At 38.7% G+C, this 27,787-nt stretch overlaps 1 protein-coding gene across 9 annotated transcripts in view; it reads right to left on the reverse strand.

The window, feature by feature from the left end:
* The window catches only part of MCTP1 (multiple C2 and transmembrane domain containing 1), a gene marked incomplete at both ends in the record, with an annotated part of 171,026 nt that overhangs the window by 83,026 nt on the left and 60,213 nt on the right, over positions 1-27,787 (reverse strand). For 5 of the 9 annotated variants that reach the window (XM_080972409.1, XM_080972408.1, XM_080972411.1 and 2 more), the window contains 6 exons: positions 2,428-2,521; positions 6,955-7,141; positions 13,835-13,965; positions 15,771-15,941; positions 20,763-20,801; positions 23,632-23,679. In XM_080972409.1, coding sequence (XP_080828535.1) covers positions 2,428-2,521; positions 6,955-7,141; positions 13,835-13,965; positions 15,771-15,941; positions 20,763-20,801; positions 23,632-23,679 — 670 coding nt within the window. The remainder of the gene's footprint in view (positions 1-2,427; positions 2,522-6,954; positions 7,142-13,834; positions 13,966-15,770; positions 15,942-20,762; positions 20,802-23,631; positions 23,680-27,787) is intronic. The other 4 variants (XM_080972410.1, XM_080972416.1, XM_080972415.1 and 1 more) reach the window with 2 other exon arrangements.

Raw genomic sequence — 27,787 nt, forward strand, 5'->3', positions numbered from 1 at the left:
TGTGCTTTGTGGAAAGGAGAAGACTGGCCCATTTCAGTTATAATTTGTGTTTCTTATTCACTCATTTAGAAAATATAACTGTGACAAAAGTGTACATTATAGAAAGACTGGAAACAGAACCAAAACAACACCATTGCCTATGCAATACTTGTTTGCATAGAAGCATTACCAATCTACTCAATATAAGATGAAGCATTAAAACTGTGTAAGACTCAACACTTGCAGGTGTAAACATAAAGCATTGAAACCAATCTAATAACATAAACTAACATATAATCAATTTATTGCAAGTATTGTTCAAACCTGAACTTGGAAGCACACAAAAGGTCCTTCCGATGCTTTCTGCCTCATAGCAAATGTGATAATTTGGAATTCAACCCCTTATTGAACACAAAACAAAATATGAGAAGAAAAAAAATGCTGCATCTTGAAATATGATTTTTCTGTCTATTTCTATTGTGTATATCAGGTGATGTATGGATGTTATTTGTCAAATAACCAAGCTGGAAGATTTTCTGCAAGCAGAACACATGCTAGAATGGTTATGTATGCACCCCCCAACGTTTCTACATTTGTGATGTAAAATGCTTAGTTATATAAGGATGATTTTTGCATATTGGCGCTAAAGACAAAAGGAAAGCAATGTGACCATTCCATTACCAAACCTAGCTAAAACCAAAACACTTTGAAATACACAATTCATCCTAATCCAAATGGCCCACCATGAACAAGCTAGGGATTCCTGCACACACAGAAGAACTGTCCAGCATGCAGAAATACACCTTGTAATGTATTGCATAGAGAGAATCACACAGATGGGGGGGGGGGGATCCCACTGCACATCCTCGAAATGAGCAAGATCCCGTCAGTGAAGAAGCAGGCAACTGCAACAGACTAACCGCCACTTGACTCAGTAATGGAAGACTACCTGCTTCCACCATCACATGCAATATTTCTACCTACCTTTCTGCACCAGAAAGCCCTTAACCTAACTTACAGTTGACTGCAACAAATCTTAAAACGTAAAGCCATAAATAACTAATTATGATATTACTATCATTATGTTCTCTGCCCAAGAAGGGGCAATAGACACAATCTACCTGTGAGGATGCAGGCAGGCAAAGGCAACCCCAAAGCTTACTCCTCCTGGCAGACTTGCCCCCCTGCCATACAACCAATGAACATTGTGGGAAGGAGACAAAGACAACTTCAAGGCCTGCTCAAGTCAATTTGTTTTTAGTATTTTAAAACTGCAGACTGCCTTGGCAGAAAGGTGCCATAAATCCATCCATCCATCCATTCAATGGGTGTGTGGGTGTGGAATCAGCTGTTAAACCACTAAAGAAGGCCCATGAAGAAAATGTGTGCTAGAAATTTTGGCAAGTAGGTATATCTCTGGACAAATGTAAAGATACATGATGCTTGCAACCTCGTAAGAAGATTTACAATTCAGCAATCCTGCAGAACCCAAACAGGTCTGTGTCTTGTCAACACAGATGAGAAACCACCAGAGAACTCCACATGTGCCACCTTGAAGAAAGGAGGCAGACAAATGTAATAAAATAAAATAAATAAATATGGCAACAGGCATGATGATGCTATCCAGAGTGCTGATGCAAATATCCTACATTTTCAGAGGAACATCCATCAGAAACATACTATTCTGAAGCTGTATTTTAAGCCCTCCTCTGCTTTACAATTTTTTAAAATACTGTTTTTGACTAACATATGAACTTGCCCTGCCATGAACAAGTGAATTTTATCTTGCAAAATACTGGACTCCATTTTGTTTTACTATTCTGTATCTGCTGTAGCCCACTGGGAATGAAGCTTAACAACACGAAACCTTTTGGAGGGGCTGTGATGCATTGTTTCATTAAAATCCTTTTCCATTACTATTTTCAATAAGGTTATGAGCTGTGTAAAGTCCAAACTAAGGATGGGCAAATATGTTAATTTTGATTTCTCAATTTTCTAATCTTAAATTCAGTTTCCACGTTAGTTTGCAATTTTTTAATTAAAGGTGCTCATGGAAATTCACCAGAAATTTATTCTAAAACACACATTTTTGTAAAGCAAATTCCCCTAATAAAAGGTGGTTTATGTTATTTTCACTAATATATGCATTTATATGCACGCTTTACCCTAGAATGTGTACACATTTAACTAGAGAACTGCATTCAAAAACTCAAAGACATGCATATTTCAAATGATGACTGTTTCAATTCACATACGGTTTGGGAAAGCGTTAAGTAGCTGAAACAAATTTGCAGACAAACACAAATATGAGAAGATAGAGTTCATTTGCAAAGATCCTAGCAAACTTAAGTTTTCTACCCTGTCGGAAGTGCTAGTTTTGAAAAAGGCTATAAACCAGAAATGCTTCAATAGGATAACTATCACCACAAAAATTGAAGTAGTTCTTGCCTGTAACGTCAGCTGCCATCAAACCTTCTGCTCTGATAACCTTCACCTGGAGAAATCCCACATCCTTCATGTTATGAAACATCCGCACTAGACTCTAGAACATACACAAAAAAACTATGAAGTTAGGAAGAGCTTGCAAAGGGAGGGAAAACAGGCAAATGCGATTCCGTCTTCTATCACATTTTATAATGGTTGTTTGATTATTCTTAAATCTTATTCTTGGAAATCAACTATGTGTTTTCAGTACTGTATAGTTTCCACTCAGTGTAGGAAATATCTATTTCCATTCCCAGTATTTGATTTTAAAAGATCTAAACCACAGCACTCATCTTTCAGCTTCATGTTAGTGCATTATTTATTCTGAATATATCAATATTTAATTGTAATAAATAGTGCACCCAAAATGATGCTGAAAGAGAATGCCCCAAGTCACAACGCATCAAAAGATATTTCTGTATACCCTAAGACAGAGGTATATCCAGTTCTAGAAATGCAATTCAGAAGCCCGTGTTTAAATGGCAAATGCCTGCTGGTTTTAGGGGATACCTTAAACAAGACTAGAGCTATCTTTATGCAGCTAGAGAAAGCAGATCCCTTCACAACAGCTTCCATATCTCTTGGCAAAAATATCACTAATGCATTCAACAACTTGTATTTAACCTATAAATAGACATAGGGAGAAAAGACAAGCAACTTTTCAAAAAAAAGTATCATAAATTTTGTGCACACTAATTTCTCATAGTTTTTGTATAAAACTATATATTAGATAAAGAAAACTATATAATAGCTGATCATTCTTCCAAAAGCAACATCATGTTTTATAACAAACTTTTATTTTTTTTCAAGACAAGACTTGTGTGCATATATGTATATTATGAATATATAAAACCCAAGCCAGATATATCAAGAATAAACAGGATTTCTATATGTTTTAATGTGCCAACTTAAAGCAAAGTTGGATTTAATAGAAGTAGACATTACTTTTCCTTTCTACTATGTTGCTGCTTAATGGATGATCATTAGTGGTATATTGCTCAAGAAAAGAGGAATATTTTCTGCTTGAAATATCAACTATTAAAGTGTTAGACAAACATTTTTACCAATAAGAGTCAGACACAAAGCCCACAATATAAATCCCCTAAGACGCTTATTGCGTACAGAGAAGGTCTGACCTTGGCATACTGAGCCGAAGCGCTGCAGTTATATGGCACATCAATTTCCACATATAAATGCATTTATATCTATTGCTTTCTATGGAAACACATGCCCATTTATTACAAATTTTTGAAAACATTTGTCTATCATCAGAATTGTGTATAATCATAGGACCAAAACTAAACAAACACTGTTTATAGGATTCTAAACTGCCTGATTCTGAAAGTTATGTTACAGATAGTATCAGAATACAGATGCTTTGCTGGTAGCGTGTCATTTGTTACAATTCTCAAGAAGGTTTGGCGGCCTTTTTTTTGTCAAGCTTGTATCTAAATTCAGATATTTTCCAGTTCTCACATATGTAGAACAAGGGTGGCAGGCATGTGGAAATTACATGTTTGTTCTGTAGGTTTTGAAACTATATTTATCTCACATTTCCTACAAGATAAAAGCAAAAGCACAAATTCAATTTTGTTCCACCTGCACTCACATTACCCACACACAGGGCGGGGGGAGAGATTGCAGTATTTCACTTGGTACTATTTGTCAGGGCTCTATGGGGTAATTATAGTTTGAACTTAGATTCAGCTAGTCAGCTGATTTGGAGCAATTTACTGCGCATTTTGACAATCTGGGCCAGTGACATACCATAGAATATTATTGTAGGATTTTGTGAAAAGCAAATTACTTTAATACATTACTTTAAACATGCAACTTAAAGTAATGATTTATCAGCCGATTGTCAGCCTTCTTATTTATGATTATTATTGAAGGCTTCAAAACCTGGATGGTATCGAAGGCCTGAAATTTCCATAGCAGTGAAATCTTATGATTTGCTGTGAATCCTTTCAGCCCTCAATAGATGGGAAAAGATTGAAATGCTCTGGAGATGAGTCCTCTTTATTTTTTTAATGAAAGGCTGTATAATATATTTTCTGTATGGCTGCAGCAGCTGTCAGGGAGAGCATCTCAGTTCAGCTCTATTATGGGAGAACCAATACCCCATCCTATGGCATTGAGATACACTGAGGGGCCAGTACTGATTGACAGCTTGTCACCATGACGTCTTATTCCATCTTTGTTATGGAGAAAATTAATGTCACACCACCAGCCTTATGACTCGCTGTCATCTTAGAACTGCTCACCTTTTATCAATGCTCTAAATAACATTTCAAGCCCATCGTCTCACGGTGGACAATCCGGTCAAGGGACATTAAATCGGATGACTGCGAAATGTCATAATAAAAATGGAATGCTAACAACTTCTTCACTAAACTAGCTTCTCTGGTTTTTAAACTGTGACAAGGGGGAGCAGGGGTTCAGCACACCCGTTCTGAAAAGGTCATACAATCTCTCTCTTGGTCTGCTACCCATTATGGCCCTCCTTCCCCCCACCCCAAAAGGAATTAAGCTTTTCATACAATAGTGATAAAATAATGGTTCAAACAGTAATGCCTGTTTAATTTGCAGGGCTCTGATGTTCAGCTACAAATGGTTAAATGACAGTAATAGAGTCATTTTGCAAGGCTATTTGATCTGATGGCAAGGTCAGCTCATTTACTGGTTTCTGTCTCAAGAATAGACACAAAATACATTTTAAAATGGAAAAGTCTCTTTAGGAAAGCTTTAAAAAAAATCTATAAAATAAAGATGATAAAAGGATTCCTGAATCTTTCTAGCTTCACAGTAATAGTTCACTGTATATTCCCTAAAAGGGTGGCAGCACGAATGCTGGAAATAAAACAGGTGACAACATATAGGAATGGCAAGAGTTCCACAAATACTGTGCAATACTGTGTTCTTTAATCTGTCTTTCTGAAGCTATGTATGGGTCATGTTAGGGAAAAGGGTAGTTAAGTTTGTAAGTAAACATAACAATGCCTGAAATAACCATTGTAATAAATTGACATACCAGGCTTTTTTCTTTTTCTTTTTTACACAATGCAATCCTGTTTTTATACCAACAATATCAGAGACACAATTCTGGGGGTAAAAAAAATGGCTCAAGGTTCAAAAAAGTTGTGAAATACATGACAATATTTCTGTGGTGTTATAAAATTATCAGTATCGTCAGTATCACTTGTTTCACATTAACCTGATAATGGAGAAAAAATATTATTCTCACTACTTGGTATCAAAATGTGTATCACTGCAATTAATCCATCTGAAATGCATTATATCTATTAAGATGTAGTCTGACAGAGCAGTCTGTCTTGGTTGATACCAAAATCTGAAATAATACTCGTAATTATTAGTTTTCAGGCATAGTACACTGTATCTTAGCTCTCAGTTGGTTTAGGAAATATAATGTTTAGCCTTGCTAAGTCACCTCTATTAAACTGTGTTTATGATAACACTATTGGTGTATGATTTGTACAAGCACCAGCAGACAGCTGATTCAGTGGAGATAGGTAGAATAAATTTGCTGAAGCGCACATCCTGCTAATCTGTTTGAAGAATATTGTACAGCATTAGTACTAGCACTTCATGTTATCTGCAGAGCCTGATAAGGTACATCTTTATTAAATTCAGTTATTGAAAGGATGTCAGCAAGGGAATAGGAATATTTTAAAATAAAATAAAAATTAAACAGCCCTTTGTTAGTCAGAGCTTGGGTTTAATGGCAGAGTGTCTAGAGAAGCCCTCTAAACACCTGGCAGCACTGTACAATAAAAGCTTTGTAATTTTAGGTGAAAATAGCTTTCTTCTTTATTCTTTGTGTCTAGTAAGTCAGTTTTAGTGAGTTCAGTATTCATAAATGCTGGAGTAAGAGCTCCCCTTGCTGTTGCTTTACCAAAACTACACAGAAGCTGACATGCTATGAGGATGCTGGGAAATATTTGTTTTCAAAATATCTGAGCACAATTTTAAAATTTAGCACAATTATTTTTACGCAAGGTCATACCACCATTCTTATGCATTAACGAAGGAAAAACCTATCATAACACTCTCTAAACAATAGCAAAGTTGGTGCATTTATTTATTGGACTCTTAAAGCTATTTAACTTACTGTTGGGGGGGATCAGTGGCATAACTTTTTAATTATGGCACTAAATTTTCATTTGAGAACAGCAACAATGTAAATTCACGGGGTGACTGGAATTGAAAAGCACTGAACAAAAACTAATTGGCAAGAACCAACAGAATAATCTTTAGGGCAATGCACTGGGATATTATAAACAGCATTACTTGCAGATATTAACTTGGCTAGTATAAATCTGTAGTACTAAATAAACATTCTGAAAAAGCAACAGCTTGGATGGGTTTTTAGGGGTAGCAGGCCATTTCCCCCATTCATCGCGGAATATACAGTTCATGGTTTTTCACATTTGCAATCATACATAGCATGAGCAAGAGAGAGGCACTACATACATATCTCTTTAGTATTTCTTCCTGTTCCTTTAGGTCCTCCAGGGCATTGATTGGGAGGTCAGCGATGCTGACTGCAGCTGAGGCAGTCAAGGTGACCAGCAATACCAGAAAGCCTTCCCCTTCCTCCAGAGGCAACTCCAGCTTATGAGTTTGCTCTTTGCTCAGGGTCGACAGGTCAACCTGGCACCTAGAAACAAATGTTTTGATTAGCATGTGGCTGCCTTCGCAAGAGCAGTGTGGAATGACACGCACTCAGCTATGCAAAACACAAACAACGGCAGCCGTCCTGGGGTTTAGAAGGCAGTATTTCAAGACCCTGTTCTTTTGCTGTTCAGCTCATTCCGTCATAAGACAGACAACACAACTTCTTCTTCTTCTTCTTCTTCTTCTTTATATATAAATACACTAAATTATATAGCTGCTTTTGAAGCGAAAGATGCTTAAAAGGCACAATGCTAGAACTGAAATGTTGAGCCTTTCTTATCCAAATAATAGAATAACAGAATTGGAGGGGATCCTAAGGGTCATCTAGTCCAACCCCCCACAATGCAAGAATATGCAGCTGGCCTGTACAAATCTGCAACCTTGGTATTATGAGCCTCACACACTAACCAACTCAGCTAATGTCTTAAATTCTTTAGGGGTGTCAGCGAAATCCTTCAAATTACATGTCTAAGTTGTAATGCTCTACTGTATTCTGAACCAAGTACCATTTCTATCTTGGGTCATATTCCAATGTTGTGCATCTCTATCTATCCTTGTGTTGCAGCATTACTGGCGCTGGGGCAGGGAGGAAGAAAGCTAAGATGATGGAAGGGAAAAGGACAGACAGCTTTTTGTGCTCTGGATGTCAGCACCGGAAGCACAAAAAGCCTCTGAATTTGGAAATCTGAGCAATTTCCTGATAGTTTAATTTTGGCGAGGGTAGCTTGGTTTCCCAAGCCTAGTTCCAAATCAAACCAAGAGAAACTCTCCCATCCGCATTCCCAAATAAGGTTTAACTGTTTGAACGGCTTGCGGATACGAATGGTGGAGAAAGTTTGTTCAGTTTGCATTTCAGGTGAACCTATTAACTCACACTTTTTGAAACAATATGAGAAATGAAACAGTCGCCTTTGAAATTCTTCAGCAAGGTAACATGTACAAAAATGCATATTGGAGTAGACTGCCCATAAAAAAATGCATCTGTTGGTGACATAACAGTCAAAACTATTTTACATAAGGGAAAATTCATTGCAAAAATGTGTACATTAGACAAAATTGCATATAAAGATGTATATATTATGAGAAAATTGCACTAAAAGGCTACTGAATGTTCATAACAATGATATAAAAACACCAACTGATTTGGAACTGAACTTAAGCGTAGGGAAAAAAAGAGAGAGAAACCAAAATGAACAGATTTTCCCATCTCTAAACTTCCCTCTGAAAGGCAAGTTGTTGTTTTCAGTTGCAAGCATGAAAACAAGGTAGGCTCTACTTGTTAATCAGAAAAGATGTCTGGACACCAGCAATGGATTAATCACTCTGTTAGTTATTTTACAGAATAGGGTCAAGGGCAATTTGGGACACCTACTTGTAGTATATTTAACTGGGAGTGCCTTAGTACAGCTGGAGAGGAGGAGGCGAATAGAAAACATGCCAGACAAATCAGCACAGGACCATCCTATCCTTAAACAAAGCAGACATAATAGAAACCCTGAATATTAAAAACTAACATAAAAGCCTGGAAGAACAATGAACTTCCATTAACATGAAGCATAGCATAAATGTATAATATAAACACAGTACAGCATAGCCTCCACAACTCAGAATCATAGCCAAGTGCTTATATGCACCGATCCACCTGACTAGCACATAAAATACAGTTCAACAGGAAAAACCCCCAAATCTATTAAAATAAGGGATCGATGACATTGTCATGTGTCTTTTTTATAGCATATATGGTGAAACTTTGCACCATTTCTCTACCGGGCTGAAGTCAAACATTATTTTTCAAGGGAGATTAACCGGTAAGTGTTCACGTGCAGCATATCATTGATTTTTTTTTATTTTTTTTTAAATTATATTCTTAAATATTCTGAAATTGATGACACTTTGATTGGCTGCCCTGCCCTGCATAAAGAACATTTATATGCAGTGAAGCCTATACATGGACCATTTGGCGTGCTTATGCATTTGTACTTGCACACATACACACAAGCTTCTTTTCACACTAAAATTTCTATAGGAAGGGGTTTGTGAATAAATATCAAGGATCAGTCTTTTACCCATTGCTGAACGTAGGTAGGACACACCTGGGCAAAGAGAGGACGGGTTCACCGAAGTTCCCGACAGCCATATTTATTTTCTTGGATAGATAGATTCAAAGTCACATTTCAAAACAGCAGAGCACTAAGAGCAAGTGGATTTTTGTCTTTAGCATGCATTCTTAGCAACAAATTTCTGCTTGTTTAATTGTCCAGAAAAAAACCTGAAAGAATACTTGCATATATTCAGAACATAGAACAGGTCTGTCACCTGCCTTCTATAAATGGTTGCCCCACTCAGCTGGAGTAAAATCACTGATCCTAAGCGGAAAACACCTGTAACATCAAACAAATGGGGGGGGGGGCGAGCCCTGGTGCAGCAATGCTCAAGGCTCATTTTAGGGTATTGAACAACAATTATTGTGACATAATTCATATGAAACAGCCACATTTTTTACTCCATTAATGTGTGTGCCAAAAGCCTCTGCTCTAAAAAATGGTACTGTAGTAAAACCGTAACAACAGAGTATGTACAGTGCAGGGAGAAATGGGGAGATTAATCTTATTTCATCATAGGTTCCCACAGCCTTTACGGTAGGTTAAGTCGGACAAAAATGATGCAAGACCTTGTTCATATAGAAATACACTTCTAAACCAGTTAAATTTAATGGTGGTCTGTGATTATTTCACCTCACACACACCCGCCACACACAATAGGAATGTGTCACACATTTTGCCAAAATGCAGAGAGATGTGCCAGCTATTGAGACTGGACATTGATGACTCACAGAAAATGAAAATGAATCAGTCACCAGTAATCCCTCGACATAAAAATATGAGCAAAAATCAATGTCATTTTGAAGATAAACATGCATGGTTTCCTACTAATAAACAACACTATAAATCCTGCAGTATGGGACTGTAAATAACTCCAAGAGAATAAAATTACACAACATGGGATTTTACTTATCCTGTATGCTCGTTGAAACAACTTGTTCACCGACAGCACTCATTCCCGGAAATATATTGCAGCTGTCAGCAGCCAATTTGGCCAGATTACTCTTACGTGTTAAATTTATAACAATCACAAGGATTTATTAGCTTATCATTGTATAGGTGGCAGAGTCACGATTGTTCAAAAGCACAGGTGACAGAAAGTTAAATAATTACATGGAGATTAAGACAGTCTCCTTCATTTGAAAATTTTACTTCAGTATTAACAGATGAAAATTAGCTGCCTAAAAGACAATGCAAGTGGAGATGTATGTTTCACAATTGCCATAATATAGCCATACTTTGTGGCTATATTCTTTGGGCTGCATAGCTATCCATTATTATGTTTTTGTGGACACAGTAATTTATGCTGACACTGACTGTACAAAAGGTGAGGGGCCGTTCTTCAGGGCAGGAGACACCCCCAATACTTAACAATAAAATAAAAAATAACAAGGGTTTGGAATGAGGCTCCATTTGAACTATTTACCTGACAAAAAGTCTGTTTTTCTCACAACAAGGTGCCATAAGACTACAGTGGAAACACTGCTGGTACTGTACTTGACATAAAAGAGAAAAGGAACTGACAGGAGAAGGCGGCCAAGAGACTGGAAAGCAAAAGATTTAGGATGACCCATCTTTTTCCGATGGTAGAATAAGTGCTTGAGATACACAAGTGGATGAGGGTAGAAAAAAACTGGAAAATAACTGGTGTAACTCTGCTTCAGCACCATCTATTCCCTAGTGCCAGGAACTAGCAATTGCCACATATCAGCATTTGTGCAACACAAGCAAAGTCTCTCTAGCCCCACTGGATCCATTATAACAATGGAGCCAAGAAAAGGGTAAACAATGGAGAACTGCTAGGATTAGGGAGGCGCCTCTCACACTGTTATGGTTGCATGGGAATGGAGATTCTCTCTGAAGCTCTTAAGCAACTACAGGAATACTAATAATAAAATTGCATGAGGTAGTGGATAGGAAAGCAGCCTGGTAAAACACCTGAGAATTCAACCTGCCCAGGAAGAAACACTGTTCAAGTAACAGCAAAAAGCTGTTCTCCAAAGCATAATGAGCAGTCAAGACTGGCCTTATGTACTGCATGAAAATTAAGTTCATGGCAAACAGGCAGGATGTTTCAGACCTTTAACCGTATGTATAAATTATAGAAAATTCATTCTGAAAAATGAAATTCCAGCTCATAGCTTTTAAAATAGAGCTTCAACCATTAAAGCCTACTAACAACACAAGAGTGGATAACAAGGCTGTGCTCAGGCTGTTACTTCAAAACAGTAAAAATTTGAAATGAAAAAAACAACAAGTCATGATATTTACATTATTCACAGTGTGAATAATTCACAGTGTGTTTAATTCCCAGATTAAACACACAGACACACAGATGCATGCACACACTGATAGAACAGGTCAACAGGGAGTAGCAGAAAACAAGGGATAACCAATTAACAGTTCTCATGTATGAAATACCTTTCAACCATACTTAGTTTTTGGACTAACAGCCATGTGCTATTCACAACAAACTTTCAATAGTCCACGCCCATGCCCAATGGCTGCATTTGGACGCAATGTAAAACCATTGCTTGTTTAGCTTAGCTATGGTTTGTTTGCTCAGACCTATGACTTGTTTGCAGCTAACAGATCACATAATCTGTAACAACGTTGGCCTGTGAATCTTGCCGTGCATTAACCATGTTTGGTCATTGAGCACTTACTGTTCCCAACCCTAACCCTGCGGGAAGCAGTAATTAGAATTTAATTTCATTCTGACCTGTTTTTAGGAAGTAATTTATTGTTTGAATTTACACCAATGTTATATATTTGATGTTAGCTTCCCTGAGCCCGACTTCAGCAGGGGAGGGCGGGATATAAATAAATGTTTATTTATTATTTATATTTATTTATATGGACCAGCTATCCTGGCTTAATCCTAGTGTTTAATTGCTCCATCCAGCTACCCATCTGGCTGTAGACACACAAGGAAAGAACAGTAAGAAAGCTATGCTCACTGGCTATTTTGCAGACCCTCCTTCCCCCCTCTTAGTGACAGACTATTTTCCTTGCCTACCTTCTTACTAATAAGCTCTCCCTCTCCAGGCTGCCCACTTAGCTCCACAGCAGGTGTGGTGGGAGTAAACAACAACAACAAATCAGTAAGTATGGGCAATTTTACTAACAACTATCCAGCAATAGTTGTCAATAGTAAAGCATTGCTTCTAGTAACCTCTATCAACTGTAAAACTGACGGAACCCTACACAGAGGAACTACAATGGCGACCTCTACCACACGTGTTGTTGGTGGTGGTGGTGGTAAGTTTGCTTCTGTGAGAGACATTTGTGACTCCTCACTACCTATCACTTCACTGACCATAGTGACCTAGGAAAGCCTAGCCTTCAAGGTTATCATGCTGAACCCAGGTGTGGAAACCATAAGCAGCACAACAAGCATGGTTTGGGAAAGTGCAAAAAACCACACACAGATCCTGTGATTCTTGTGCGTTCCCTTGGAAGAGAGATAGACACTCATTCAAACAATCCTCCTTGTCAAAAATACTGCTTTGAAAAAAGCAGACTGCTTTGAACAATTTCACTCAAGCATATTAATGGTCGTCATGACAAAATAGCCAATCATCTTTCCTTCTTCAAATGTCATCAGTGGAACTTCCTGCATCTTGATTCTTTTGTAACTGAGTTTTAAAAAATGACATCTTTCAGTTGGTGTGATCTGCCACCTACTGGTCAAGGAAATTTCTTCCCATATAAAATGGGAAAAGTCAACAACAGATAATTTCTAGGGTGCCCCCCCCCCATAAAAGTAGCACAAGTGTATATGAAATCACTGCCATTATTATCATTCATTGCTTTATTATCAATTATTAAATTTCTATACCGCCTTTCATCCAAGGATCACAGGGCAGTTTGCAATATCAATATATAAATATTCAAAACTTCATCCTCTATAATTAAACAATCTTTGGCCTTTTACATTACATACATAATTTTATTTGTATGCTGCATGTTAAAAACATTTCAAGGCAGCCTACAACATGGAAAAAAATAATTACAAACATAATGAAATGAGTCATACTGCTGCTGCCTCCTGTATTGTTTTTGCTGTGTTTGGAGCACCAAAGTGGCCTTTGTGAGAAAGACTTCAAGAGTGAACCCTGAGGAGAAATCCTTACCAGCTGCCTTGTGAGACATCTTCAGGAGGAGAAAAGTAGTCATAAGCAATAAATAAAACGTCAAAAGGTAAACAAACGAATTAAAACAATTTCTACATAAATCATAACAAGATCTAAAAAGATACTCTCTCTCTCTCTCTCTATATATATATATACACGCAGCAAAAAACAGACACTCAACAAAAACCCCTAAACAACACCCCAGCCCAAGAGTCTGTTCAGCAGCCTCAACATTTGTAGTTGGAGTCAATCTAGTTAAACTGTGTATGAGGGGCTTTTTTGGTTTTTGTTTGTTACTGTGTTATGCATTTTTGTGTTTTTATCTTGTAAATTGCCCTGTGGTGCCCAGATAAAGGGCAGTATAGAAATTTAACAAACAAATAAATAAAATAATCATTTCTCATTCTCGGAATACAAGTTGTTTGTAATTAGACAAACCTGCCAATAAAATCATCCTTTTTGCCAGCATCTTTGTCCCACACTGTAATATCAATAATTCCACCCCTTTCCTCATAGAGATGCAAGTCAAATTGTTCTCTCCACTGAGGATTCAAAGTTTTTGGCATAATCTGGAAAAAAAAGTAAAGGGAGTTATGGAAACTTATACCTCCTATTTTTTAAAAAACAACAGAATATTCTTTTGGTATAGTTAAGAAATAGTTCAGCAAACCAACAGCTTCATCAGATATTTTCAAATGTTTATGTAGGAAATAGGGTACACTAAAGATTAAATATAGTATGCTTTTCTGCAAAGTATGAATTATTTTAGAATTTTTTTCAGGTTCCCTAAAATTTTCCCTTAGATGTGTGCTAATAAAGTCAGTTTCTTACTAATAAAAATTCAGCAAAGCTACCTTTTAAAAAGTAACAGGATAAAATGATTAGCTACAGCATATACCAGTTCTTTTTACCATTTGCATAGGAAAAGAAGTTGGTTTGCTGAGTTTCTATATTGTTTCTTGCCCGGTCTTTTAAAAGGCATACAGTGGTGCCCCGCAAGACGAATGCCTCGCAAGACGAAAAACCCGCCAGACGAAAGGGTTTTCCGTTTTCCGATGCGCTTCGCAGGACGAATTTCCCTATGGGCTTGCTTCGCAAGACGAAAATGTCTTGCGAGTCTTGAGATTTTTTTCGCTCCCCCCCCCTTTTTCTAAGCCGCTAAGCCGCTAATAGCCTTTTAGCCGCTAAGCTGCTAAGCCTTTAATAGCCGCTAAACCGCTAATAGCGCTAATCCCCTAATAGGGTTGCTTCGCAAGACGAAAAAACCGCTAGACGAAGAGACTCGCGGAACGGATTAATTTCGTCTTGCGAGGCACCACTGTAGACTCAAGCATGACTTCCCCCACCATACCTTTCCTGAAGAATACAGGTAAAATGTAACAAATGCTATGCCTTCCTTCACAGAATTCCTTTTCTCAGCATAGGATTTTTTTTGTTTGTAGTATTCATAAACAGGCTTTCAACAAAAGAGTGCTTATCCATAAAAAGTAATATACTGTATATATTTTTTAAAAAACTAATTTCATATAAACAATAATCAGAAGACCACCTATCCCCAGTCTAGCTCCCCAAAGCTTCAAGAAACAATTTTTTCTTGGGCATAACTAAAGTAATACACAGTCAAACCTCGGCTCCTGAACGCCTTCATTTTGGAACGTTTGCCTCCCGGACGCCAAAAACCCGGAAGTAAATGCTCCAGTTGTCAAACGTTTTTCAGAAACTGAATGTCCGATGCAGCTTCCGCTTGAGTGCAGGAAGCTCTTGCAGCCAATTGACCTCGGTTGTTGAACATTTCAGAAGCTGAACAGGCTTCCGGAATGGATTACATTCGACAACCAAGGTTTGACTGTACTAGATCCTGTCCAGTCTAGACCCAAATGTCCTTTTAGAACTAAGGTCACTATTCAAGAACCATAAAGCTAGGTGCATACATCCGGTGTAGCTCAGGGATATGGTTCTTGAACTACAGAATCCTATCTATGGCAAACCGGTTTGAAGCTCAAGAGAGTTTCAACGTAAGTACAAACAGGCCCGAGTGTCTGCGGTTTAAAAAGAAAAACTTGAAATCCCCATTAGACATATAAAACATGCAGATCTTGTGTACTACAGTTCCCATCAGCCTGAACTAACATGGTCAATGGTTGCAGGTGATGACAATTGTATTTGGAGAGCTTCATGTTGGCTAGGCCTGCCTAAGGTATATGTAGTAACTAGATTTAGGTCTACTACAGCTACAACGTTGTTGATTGAACAAGAATCCTTGGACTTCAGTTTGGCAGTCTGAAGAATTATTCAGCGACTCTGTTTAACACTCAAAATGCTGCAAATACATTTAAAACCACCACCATTTGGAATAACAGTTCAACAAAGTTACCTTACTCTTGTACTTCTGGTGTCCCAGTCGGAATTTCACGTAGGGATCACTGAGCCCGTTTGGATCCATGGCTTTGAGTTCACGACCTTCAATCAAAGTGACACTGACTATCCCTCTCCACAGCTGAGCTTTTCTGTGCAGGTCTGACAGACGAATACTCTGGGTCTGAAACTTTAGGTATAGAGAGAACTCTGATTTAGCTAGAGCACAAGCAAACCATAACCCTGTGATTTGCTTCCCACCTGAATGGCTATTTAAAGAAAGTGCATAAGTGAATACCCAAAAACTTAAAAAAACAAATTTAAAAAATATATTCAACTTGGATTTCCCTGCCAAATTGGCACAGTGTAATCACCATTTTTATAGTGATAGGGCATAGCTCATCAGTACATTGTCTGCTTATGTAGCCATGAATTATATCATAGGTCAGAGGAAACCCAACATGGTGCTCTCTAGATGATGCTGGACTACAACTTCCATAATTCATGACCGCTGGCCATGCTGGCTGGGGGTAATAGGAGTTGAGGTCCAGTAGCATCTGGAGGGCAACATGTTGGCTATACCTATCATAGGTAATCTATACCCAGTTGCCTTTTCAAGATTAGATCCCATGCACTTTGTGCTTTCAGACCACCAGCACACTGGTCAATTCAAAATCATTCACATTCTGCTGGGAATTATAACCTTATATGTATGTACACCCCTATACAGACTATGGTTTCATTACATAACATTGATTTCTTTTCCCTTTTGGCTACCATGTCACTGTACACAGTACAGTCCCTTAAGAGGCAGAGCTGGCTGCCACTAATTTCCCTTTTCCTGAGGTGGGGGGAGATGAAAGGGCTACCACCAGCTATGATCCAGAAAGAAACCTCCAAATCATACAGGCTTGGTTGTTTGGTTGTCCATTAAGAGTTCCCCATGTTCTCTCTAGAGCCTAGCTTCCCCAGTCTCGTTAGCGATGTAGCATGCAAGAAGGCAAATAGATGGCAATCCTTTCAACAAGCTTGCCATTCTCCCATCATATCTACCAAACAGCCCACAGCCCTGATTCTCTTCCTGAGCTAAGGAAACTAATCTAAACCAAGGCTACCCACACTGCTTCCAGACAATCCCAGGCAACCATCTATCTAATCACTGACTGATGTGGACTGGCTAGTAGCACTGGGTTTGTGGAGATCTGGTGCTGGCTTCTAGGACCCTGAAACCAAATGCAGGGTGGGTTAAGAATATTCCATGGGATGGGATGTTATACCTGGTTCTGTGGCACTATTTCTAAAGGTTAGACACCATTTGGATCTTAAAGCATTCTCTTTTTATATTTCAGTAGTTTCTTTTCATGTCAAAATGTCCCAAGTGAAACTCCTATTAGAAATTATGAGTACAGCTTGGGTGGCCACATGACGATGCAGAAAGAGATAACCTAATAGTGGTCGTGGTGGGTTTTTTTGCAAAACCAAAACCAAAAACCAAAACCCTTCTACTGGCATTTCAACCTGTCAATTCACATCTGCCAACCCAAAAGTTGATTACACACAATACGAATGAAATATACTAGATATACTAATTTCACTCTGCAAACGACCTTAGCAATCAACAGGCTACATCAGTGCTCAGAAAAATCTACTCTTCCACCTGCACAATAGGGTTTGCTCCTCCCTGCACCTACCTCCCACTCTCCACAGTCTCCAATCCAGAGTGAATAGACAAATGTAGAGTAATTGAGGAGTAAGCTGCAGCATGAGAGACTGCTAGGCTACAAACCATGGAGGCGCTACACAAGAGTTGCTAACCTCTGGTCTTCCAGATGTTATGGACTCTGGCTCTCATAAGGCACACCCAACATGGCCAATTTCCAGGAATGATGGGAGTTTTAGTCTAGCAATATTTGGAGAGCCATCCTGCTCTACACCCTGACAATATGTTTTGAGCATTGCCAGCTATTGCACCTGCTTCATCAGATACTTCAATTTCACAGCTATAATATAATGTAGATTAATAGATCCACAAAGCACAATCTACGCCACTTTAAGCTTGTCATGTAAACATGGATATCTTTATTGCATGTTTGTATTTGAGGTCTGTATCTAAACAAGCAGTTAATACTGTCAATTCTTTTACCAGCCTGCAGGTCTTATAAGGCCCACTAAGCCTTTGAATTTGGCCATGTGGCAAACTCCACTCATCTAACATCATATGATGTCAGGTGGTGAGATGCATTATTTCCAATGTAGCACTAACACAGTGCTAAGATCAGAGGTAAGTTCTTTGACAGCAGAAGGCAGCAAGCAGAGACTTCTCTGATCATAGCGCTGTGGTTGTCCACAGCGCTAAGGTAGACAGCATTTCTCATTTTCTACGAGCCAAAAGAGGTTCCCTGCCCTGAGATATGAGATACATCTTAAAAGAAGGCACTTATTTAAGGGAAAAGATAAAAAAAATTAATTGTCTGTGGTATGTCAGTTGCTGAATGCCACTTGAATGCCAGTTGCTGAAAACTGCAGCACAGTTTTGGGTGGGAATGGGGTAAACTTGAGACTTGAAAGGAGATGTGGGGGTCGGATGGTGAGGACTAGCTAGGACAGTGGAGGGTTTGGGGGCCAGACTGAGACTGGTCTTCAGAGTAGAGGAACAAAGCAGCAAATACACAGGGCTTTTTGTTGTTGTTTTAAAAAAACCTTAAGGGGGGGGAGAACAGGAGCCCGCAGGAAGGAGACAGAGGGAACAGGGTGGGGTGGAAGGATTAACACACATACAATTAATAAAGAACAGAGCAACGAAGCTGCAAAAAAGTGCATGACAACCACAGGGTGAAGGCACAATTGAACTATTTTCTGAGCAGAATGGAAGTCCAGAAGCTTATTTGAATTTTGAACAGTGATTTTGCATTCAACCACTAGGGGGAGCTCAGCTCCCACCTTATGTCATCTCATATGCACAAGAGAACAGTGATTGAAAGGGCAGAGAGAGAGGAAGAATTAAAATTTATATATCATAATTAAAGGCCTGATAAAACAAAACTAGTCTTAACGTTTCAGGAGGGAATGCCACAGAAGATGCCCCATTTCATGTCCTCACCAGGAAACCGCTTTAAATGGGATAAAAAGCAGGGTGTCATATACCGGTAACCAACAGACAGATTCATATAGGAAGAGGCAGACTTTCAGATACTCCAGTCCCAATTTAAAGCCAGCTCATGTGCATTTCGCACATTCTGCACATTTTGTGCACATTTCTGAGTATTGAAGAATGTATGTTCTTTTGCAAAAGGTAAAATAGGAAGCAACTCTAAGGCTTGGCTCACAAATGCAACTCAGTTGCATTTGCCCTCTCCATAATCCCTCTTGACGGTTGCTAGGTACATAAGAGAGTCTCTGAAGACCAGGCTGTACATGGATAAAACCAGAGCTGACCACTACTGGCACCAATGGTAATTGGAACTGGTGCTGCTATGATTGTGGAATTGCACAAGCCCAGTTAATACTGCCATTTCTCCACAGAATTCTGTAAGGGATCATGTTATGAAAATAAAAGCAGCAGGCCTGCAAGTGTGTACCAGCATTTGCAAGAAAATGTTTCTAAAAGCCAAAAATGAATAGAAATCGGAGGTTCATTATTTCTGGTTTAAGTAAGCAAGTCTGTTATTTAATCTGGGGAAGCCAATGTGGTCCCTCCCTCCAGATGTTGCAAGACTACAATGACATCTGGAGCGCATCATTCCTGATAACTGGCTTTGCTGGCTGAGCCTGGTGGGAGTTGCAGTCCAACAACATCTGGAGGGCACCAGTTGGCTATCCCTGGTTTAACCTCTCGCAAACTCTTAAATGCAAGTGTTCATGCAACTTCAGAGTAAAGTAGATTGAGGAATATTCTCTATATTGATTGACACAACAAAAATGCAATATTTTGGCGCTGACAACAAGTACCAAAGATGAAGCTGCAGCTATAATGCACTTTGCGAATCCCTGCCTAGTTGTGCAATATATCTAATATGTGCAACAGAGGTTGCAGACATAGGACCCATTTCATCGTAACCTCATATTTATTCTTTACCACGAAGGGATGAAGACTCATGCCTACCACCATTTTTATTCCTAAATTAGGTCTGTGGATTGGTAACAAAACTTAGCCTTCATTTTATGCATCTGGATGGCATGAGATTATTTACCGGTATGTCAAGAGTGAATTTTAAAAAATCAAGTAGCATGAGAAAAGTTTGATGTAGGGCCGAATGAATGTGTGTGCAGGTGCACGCACTACTTAATAGTTTATAATCCACTGATCAATTCATATATATCTCACAGCACAACGTTAGAACTAAATAAAACCATGTGTGTTTTGTATCATTTGCAAGAAGTGGCAAGAAGGCCAAACCACCGACCTATTCAGGTGAATATATTTAGTTGCCTGTTCAAAGCTTGTTCATACTACAAACCACATTATGGAAAATGGTAACGTGAATTCTGGAAGTGATGTGTTAGACACACAAAATTCCCCTTCCTCTTTCCCTACCTCCAAACCTTTCAGTTTTCCAAATGTGCTTTGGAGGTCACCAAACTCTCCAGAGACGATTTGGGGTCTGCATTATGCAACTGGGAGTTCATTCTGCTTGCAGAATTGGATCTCCATTTGATCTCACCCTACATTTCTACTGCATACTTTTGGGGAATTCCTTACCACCTGATGAAAAATGCATTCACTAGTTTAGGTTGTGTTGACTAAGAAAAATGAGCACAAAATATGAAACAGGTCTTAATATAAATGCATCTCCCTGACCACTGCCTAGTTAGATGTACTTCAGTGTTCTACAATGATGAAGGAAGTTCAATAGTGTTGCATTATATAACAAATCCTTATCACTTAAAAAGGCCTCATTGTCGAAATTATAAACTGAGTTTTGCAGACCTAGTCTATGTGTCACAACTTTCCATTCAAGTGACACAATATAGAGCACCACAGTTCTTCTCAAGACCACATACTAAGAATTACCTTACTTGATCTTTTCCAACTCTTCCTCATTAACATTGTCTGCAAATGAAATAGAGCATTTTAATAACTTTTTACTTATTTGCACTGGAGGCCAGTTGTCTTCCAAAGGAGCAATGCACATACAGAAATGCCAAACACATTCCAAACAACTACATATGACTGAAATCAAACTACAAGCATCATTCACACTACAGCACATTTCAGAGAGATGCCAACCTCCTATTATTTCATGATGAAAAAGAAAAACAAGATAAAGTAATAGGAAGACGTTTGGGATCAATAAAAAAAGAGGTACAAATGTCAATGATGAACTCAACTAATTATCTCAATTTTTAGATTTTATTAAAATTAGTGATTTTAGACTGAAGGCCACTTCTTCCAATTACAATAATGTAGCTAATTGTTATGCATCAGCAAGGAAGATGAGTGGGTTTGATTAAAAAGATGTTCACAGAATAGGCCCTTCCAGTCACAGAATGTGTCATTTTGAGCCATTCTAATATCTCTCCACCTCTACAGTAGAGATCATGCTGCTATATTGTTCTTGCTGGATATTTTTGATCTCAAACAAGGCTGAAGAACCACACAGAAAATGCAGGGGAACAAAAATTTGATAACCTTGCTTAGATGTCCTGCAAAGAGTGCAGAAAAGCACGATCCCCCCCCCCCCCCGAATTAACACCTAAGCTTAGAACATAAGGTTTTGTGAATGAAAAGCACCTCCACAAAATGTGAGTAGAACCTCTCCTTTTAATTCGTGGCACAAATACTTTAGAATCCGAGCCCTGCTATGCAAGCTCTCCTGAATTATGTACTCTGACGGGTCAAGATCTGAAACAGAGGCCTTTCCCCATTCTACTATCTAAGAACCTTTTAAATGGAGATGCCAGGATTGAACCTGGAATTTACATGTGCAAAATATGAACTATACTCCTGAGCTGTGGCTCCTCATTGGAGAGAAGGCTGTGTTACAAGCTTTTTTTGACTGTGAAGCAAGGTTTTGGGATTTTGTGGCAGCTGGAGTGGGAATTAATCAATTTTCAACATGGGGAACTTAGAACAGACTGAGACTGAATAAAAAGAGGCCTTATTTTGTACATAGGAAAACTGGTAGAATGTGCTTCCTTCTGGATACTAGATTGCCCCGCCCCCCCAAAAAACCACCACCCCACAAAAACACACACACACACCTGGAGTTAAGGGTAATACCTTCCAATGTAAACAGGGGGCAAAATGTTAGTACATTCAAAATTCTACCACTTCTGTAAATGTGGACACATTTAAAAAGTTTGTTAGGAAGCAAAAATGCTGGAGGAAACAAAAAATTGTTTTCAAATTCTTAATGGTTTCATCTGAGTTGCTTTATTCTCTCTTTTATACTTCAAGATATTATTTGCCAAAAAATTTACAGAAAAGTAACTTAGTTAAAGCACTGATTTTGAACAATCACTGTAGACAATTAGGGTTAGTACGTATTACAGAGAATGTCTTTAGTTAAATCAATGGAAGTACATCACATAGGATAACACTTTAGCTGATTAAAGTAATGGTCATTGGCTTGGATAGGTTTGCAAGCTATAATACAGGTGAATAATGAAGCCTGTAGCCTAGCTAGAAATCTAATTCTATTTCAGCCTTAATAATATTAATTTGCGTTTTAACAACAGAAACATATGATGATTACTTGAATATAATTAGAGAAACGCTGTAGTAATAGTCAAGGAAACTTCAGAGCCAAAACATTTTGTTTTAAATGGAACATAGGTATTCTGGTCACTTCCTTTTCGTAATACTGTTAGGGGTTTCGGGTGTTAAGCTATGTGCCAGACCCTTCTAATTCCTGGGTCCAGCAAGTGTTAGAATTTAATCAAGTCTTCTACTTCTTGGAATAGGCAGGCTAACCTCCTGGTGAGGTGATAGCCGGGGCGATGAGCCACTAAGGAGCTTGGTAGGAGATGGCAAATGGGTGGGGCCTCCTCCCTCAACAAACAAAGCCAGAATTTGGAGTACAGAGTTTTGAAGTGATGTGACCTAGAAGAAGAGTAGCAAGCAGAAGACAAACACAGCAATATTTGATGTTTGTTGGAATCCAAGGCTATGGCCATGGGAGAAACAAGATCCTTTGGGGGCATTAATGCTGTGAATCCCACCATTGTAGGCTCAGGTTGTTTATATGTGTAAACAAACCATGTATCCTAAAAATACCACAGTCTCTGCTGTGCCTCATTCCAAAAAGAAACCAACACTCTGGGTAAGCGCTGGAAAACCTGGAATCTTGCACCACTCATGAGATTGGGGTGGCTTGCAACAGTACATTTCAAGGCACTGGGTTATATCCAGTGCATAAGCAGTATTCACTTTTATGAGTGCAATGCAACTTCCTCTTCCCTCTCTCCCACTCTGCATGCCCCCCAAATCTGTTTTTGGGGTTTCTCCAACCTTCTGGAGCAGTTCTGGAGATGGTGCGAGGGGGGGGGAGAGGAGTGAAAAGGAATAAAAGTTCCATTATGCTTGCCTTGGATTCAGCCCTGTACCCACATATTAATGCAAGCCACTTTGGGAGCCTGTAAATGGGATAGAAATAAATACATTAAATGTATTTTAGAGGTGTTGGATTTAAGGCTGGCACCCCTCAATAAGGATTGTGTCACTTTTTTTTCCCCATTCCAAAATTATGCAACAGCTTTGAATTCCCCTTTTCAAGGGGGAAATCCCTTTAATGTTTGAGAGATGCAGTGGTGCTGAATTAGTTATATCCCAGGATTTAAGGTATCACTCATATGTTTCTGAGGATTTTATATCTTCTAACGCTAATCAAGCAGATTATAGGTCTAGAAGATAAGACAGCAAGCTGCTCAAATGAACTCACTGTTAATCTGCGAGTTCTCCAGTGATGAAATCTTTGCACTGAACTCTGCTAAACAACCAACACATGAAACAAAAAAAATCCACTCATGCACTCATTTTAGCAAAGTATGCACATAATAGACACAAGTATGCATAAGCAAATCAAAAACAATACACAACTATAAACAGTACATGCAATAGTACAATGCATGCCATGCATTATTCTTACATATAGAAACATGTTAGTTAACAATAAACAATATATAACATACAGTGAATACATCTTTTTTTTTTTTTTGCTTACCAGATTTGCAGTGCAATCCTATACATACCTACTCAGAAGTAACTCCAGCTAAATTAAGTGGGGTTTACTCCCAAGTAAGTGTGCATAGGATAGTAGCCTTAATAACTTAGATTGTATGTTCATTATTCCCTATTTTACTTCCATTGCTTAATTAGAAACAATAGTTTATTCCCCCTGGAATTTACCAATTTTTTAATGGACAGATTAGTCAATCCAAATAGAAAGGTACCTTTTGGATCTTCTTGGTGTTCATACTACTTAAGCAAAACCAGACATCCAATTGAGAATTATTGGAACTAGTGCTACTGCAACTAAGTTACGATAAACAAAATTAGGAAAGAAATTGCACAAATACTAGAATTATAGAGATAACATATTGACCTCTCAAATGCTAATACGTTGGTAGAACCCTAAATAAACTGAGCAACATGAGGTTTTTCTTTGCAGACCAGAATTTACTACAGGTAGGCATTGCCAAAGTATGTACCTTAAACACTAGATCCAAATCTACATTCATCTCTCCACTGAGGATTTGCTAGTTCTAAAACAAACACAAAGTTTTACTAAACCAGTTATACATCACAAGAAACCATGCTACAAACTTTGCACATCTTTTTCCACATTCATTCTGCCCTGCATCCAATTAAGTCCTTTAAAAATCATTACAACCCCCTCCCACAGACCAATTTTATAATTCAGTGGTACTTCTACAGAAACAAACAGCCCAACGTGTTTTACTCTAAAATAAGATTATAGATTGAGCGTGACCTCAATTGAAATGGATCTTGAAAATCAGTTATCTCCAAGAGTGCCTGTATCTGGGTCCATGGCCACCCATTCAAGAACCTTTCCCAAGAAGGAGAGACTGGCAACTGGCCGGTAGTTACTTAGATTTTCTGAATCCTGGGAGGGTTTCTTGAGGAGTGGTTTTACCACAGCCTCCTTCAAGCAGGCAGGGACCACCCCCTTTGGCAAGGAGGCATTAATCACCTCCCTGGCCCAGCTATCTATTCCCTCCCTACTAGTTTTTATCAGCCAAGAGGGGCAGGGATCCATAGCACAAGCGGTCACCTTGACCGATCCAAGCACTTTGGCCACATCCTTGAGCCTTACTAACTGAAACTCATCCAACGCAACAGGACTAGAGAGTGCTCTGGACAACCCTTGAGATTCATCTGTTGAATAGCAGAGTCAGGATCGGGGTGGAGGCAAGTGGATGCATTGTCCACAAAATGATTTGCAAACGTGTCACATTGAGCTACCATCAGTTCTACCACCTCATTTGTACCAGACTGTAAGAGGTCCCACAGTACCTGGAAAGGTTCTGCTGGATGGTACATTGAGGATGCAATTGAGGCAGCAAAGTATGTGCCTGTCCTCCAATTAAAATATATGGCTTCTAAGCCCACATAAAAGTAAAACAGATAAAACAAATATGCTCCTTGCCTGTATGTTGCAATTATTATTTATTACTGATACCCCGCCCATCTGGCCGGGCCACCCTAGCCACTCTGGGAGGCTCCCAATAGGATATTAAAAACACAATAAAGCATCAAACATTAAAAACTTCCTTAAACAGGGCTGCCTCCAGATGTCTTCTAAAAATCAGGTAGTTGTTTATTACCTTGACATCTGGTGGGAGGGCGTTCCACAGGGCGGGCGCCACTACCAAGAAGGTCCTCTGCCTTAACATCAACAACTGAGCCAACTGACTTTAAAACTTTTCAAATTAAATACAAGCCATTTTTTTTTTTTTTTTACAGAAACATCACAGACCACCCGAAAGCACCTCATAAACCATAGTATGGAACCTCTGAACCAGAGGATGGATGTTGTCCTACAGTGTTTAAGTGCATTCCTTTGCTACTGATTACCATCTTTACTAAACCAAGCTTTCCTCTTGAAAATGAGGTGTCTCCTATGTGACATGCAATGTATGTGGCATTTCAAACAGAGTAACTCAATAGAATATCTGAGCAGCCTGTGAACATGAAGCTATTGCATGGAAGACTGGGACCAGAAAGAAAGGGAAATTTCAGTGTATGTAATGGCACAAACAGTAAAATAGGTTATTTGCCAAGTTTAACTAAGGTCTACTTTAGAAATACTTTCGCCCCCAAAAAACCATATTATTGGTTTTGAGTTTCAATTAACAATATAACATATAAAATAATAGCCATTAAAAGGAATACAGAGCTTAGAAAGCTTGCTAAACTGTTCTTATGTAATACAACATCTATTTTTAATTTATCATTGCTGTATGATAAATCCTTCTTTCCACACTGACTTACTTACAAAACACTGCTTAAACATTTCATCATGCTACACAACAAACTAGCTGCACCAAAATCCCTCCAGTTAGCTAGGTCTCATGCATCAACTTCTAGCATTTTTCACCCATCAAAGAAATTACTGTGATTTCTTCTCCTCCCACATATATTAAAGGCAACACTCTTATACCCACTTACTTGGGAGTAAGCCCAATTACGGTAAAAGGTAAATAGGTAAAGGACCCCTGGACGGTTAAGTCCAGTCAAAGGCAACTATGGGGTGTGGTGCTCATCTCGCTTCAGGCCATGAGAGCTGGTGGTTGTCCACTGACAGCTTTCTGGGTCATGTGGCCAGCATAACTAAACTAAACCGCTTCTGGTGCAACGGAACACCATAACAGAAGCCAGAGCGCATGGAAACACCATTTACCTTCCCGCTGCAGCGGTGCCTATTTATCTACTTGCACTGGTATGCTTTCGAACTGCTAGATTGGCAGAAGCTGGGATAGAGCAACGGGAGCTCACCCCAGTGCACTGACTCGAACTTCCAACCTTTCGATCAGCAAGCCCAAGAGGCTCAGTGGTTTAGACCACAGCGCCACCCATGTCCCTTTTAAGCCCAATTAAGTTCAATGTGATTGATTCTGAGTAGACATATTTAGGAATACACTATGTGTAAAACAGGGCTTGTATGTCACCTCCTGAAACTGTTCTCAAGCTGCCATTAAAAAATGTTTGACTACGTGATATAGCTAGAGGGATTTTAAAGATTTATTACAGTCCACAAATGACAGCCACAGTAAACCTAATGTTTTAGAGTGCAGGACAGAATGCTAAACATCTCACGAAAGCTTTCCCATGTTACATATTTCCAATTCCAATATACTGCAACAACAAAAATGTAGCCAAGTTTTGAAAAGATGAGTTGGGGTTGCAAAAGCTCCAGCACACAAACCTGCAATTCATTTCAAGGGGTAAAAGAAAAATTCACTAAGAAATGTTGCTCTCTTGAATTTCTAGGCAATTTGGTAAAAATGAACTCTATAAAATAACCTGCAATTTGGACAATTTGGTTTTATATCTGCAGAGGTAGAAAGTGAATTATCACGTATTTGTAGACACTTATTTGAGTACTTAACATCACAACTCCAAATAGCAACACTTACAGTTTGAACGTTGAAATCCCATGCTAATTCACATTAAGGCAGCTTTTGCACATTACAATAAAGCTTATCAGAGAAGCCACTGTCTGAAAGAAACTATGGCTTACCATGAAAGAGCAGCATGCTAGTGCATACTGCTCAAACTGCAGCTAACCTGCTCTTCCCTTTGCCAAGCAAGGAAGAAACAAATCCTAGCACTGACTTGCTACTGGGTTTCCAGATCATAGGTATAGAGTAGCAATGTATGAATAGTGATTTCGATTAGATTTGTGTTTTAAGAAAATGTTAAGCCTTTACTGGCTACATTAGACTTAAAATTGTGCTCTTTGAAATACATTTCATATATTTATTCTTGGTGCTTTTACTGATACTCAAATTCTAGCTCCTGACTACACTTATGCCCTAAGTCCAGGAATGTTCTGGCATAATAACAACATTATT

The sequence above is a fragment of the Podarcis pityusensis genome (assembly GCF_964106645.2).
Source record: "Podarcis pityusensis genome assembly, chromosome: 11".
Lineage (NCBI taxonomy): Eukaryota > Metazoa > Chordata > Lepidosauria > Squamata > Lacertidae > Podarcis > Podarcis pityusensis.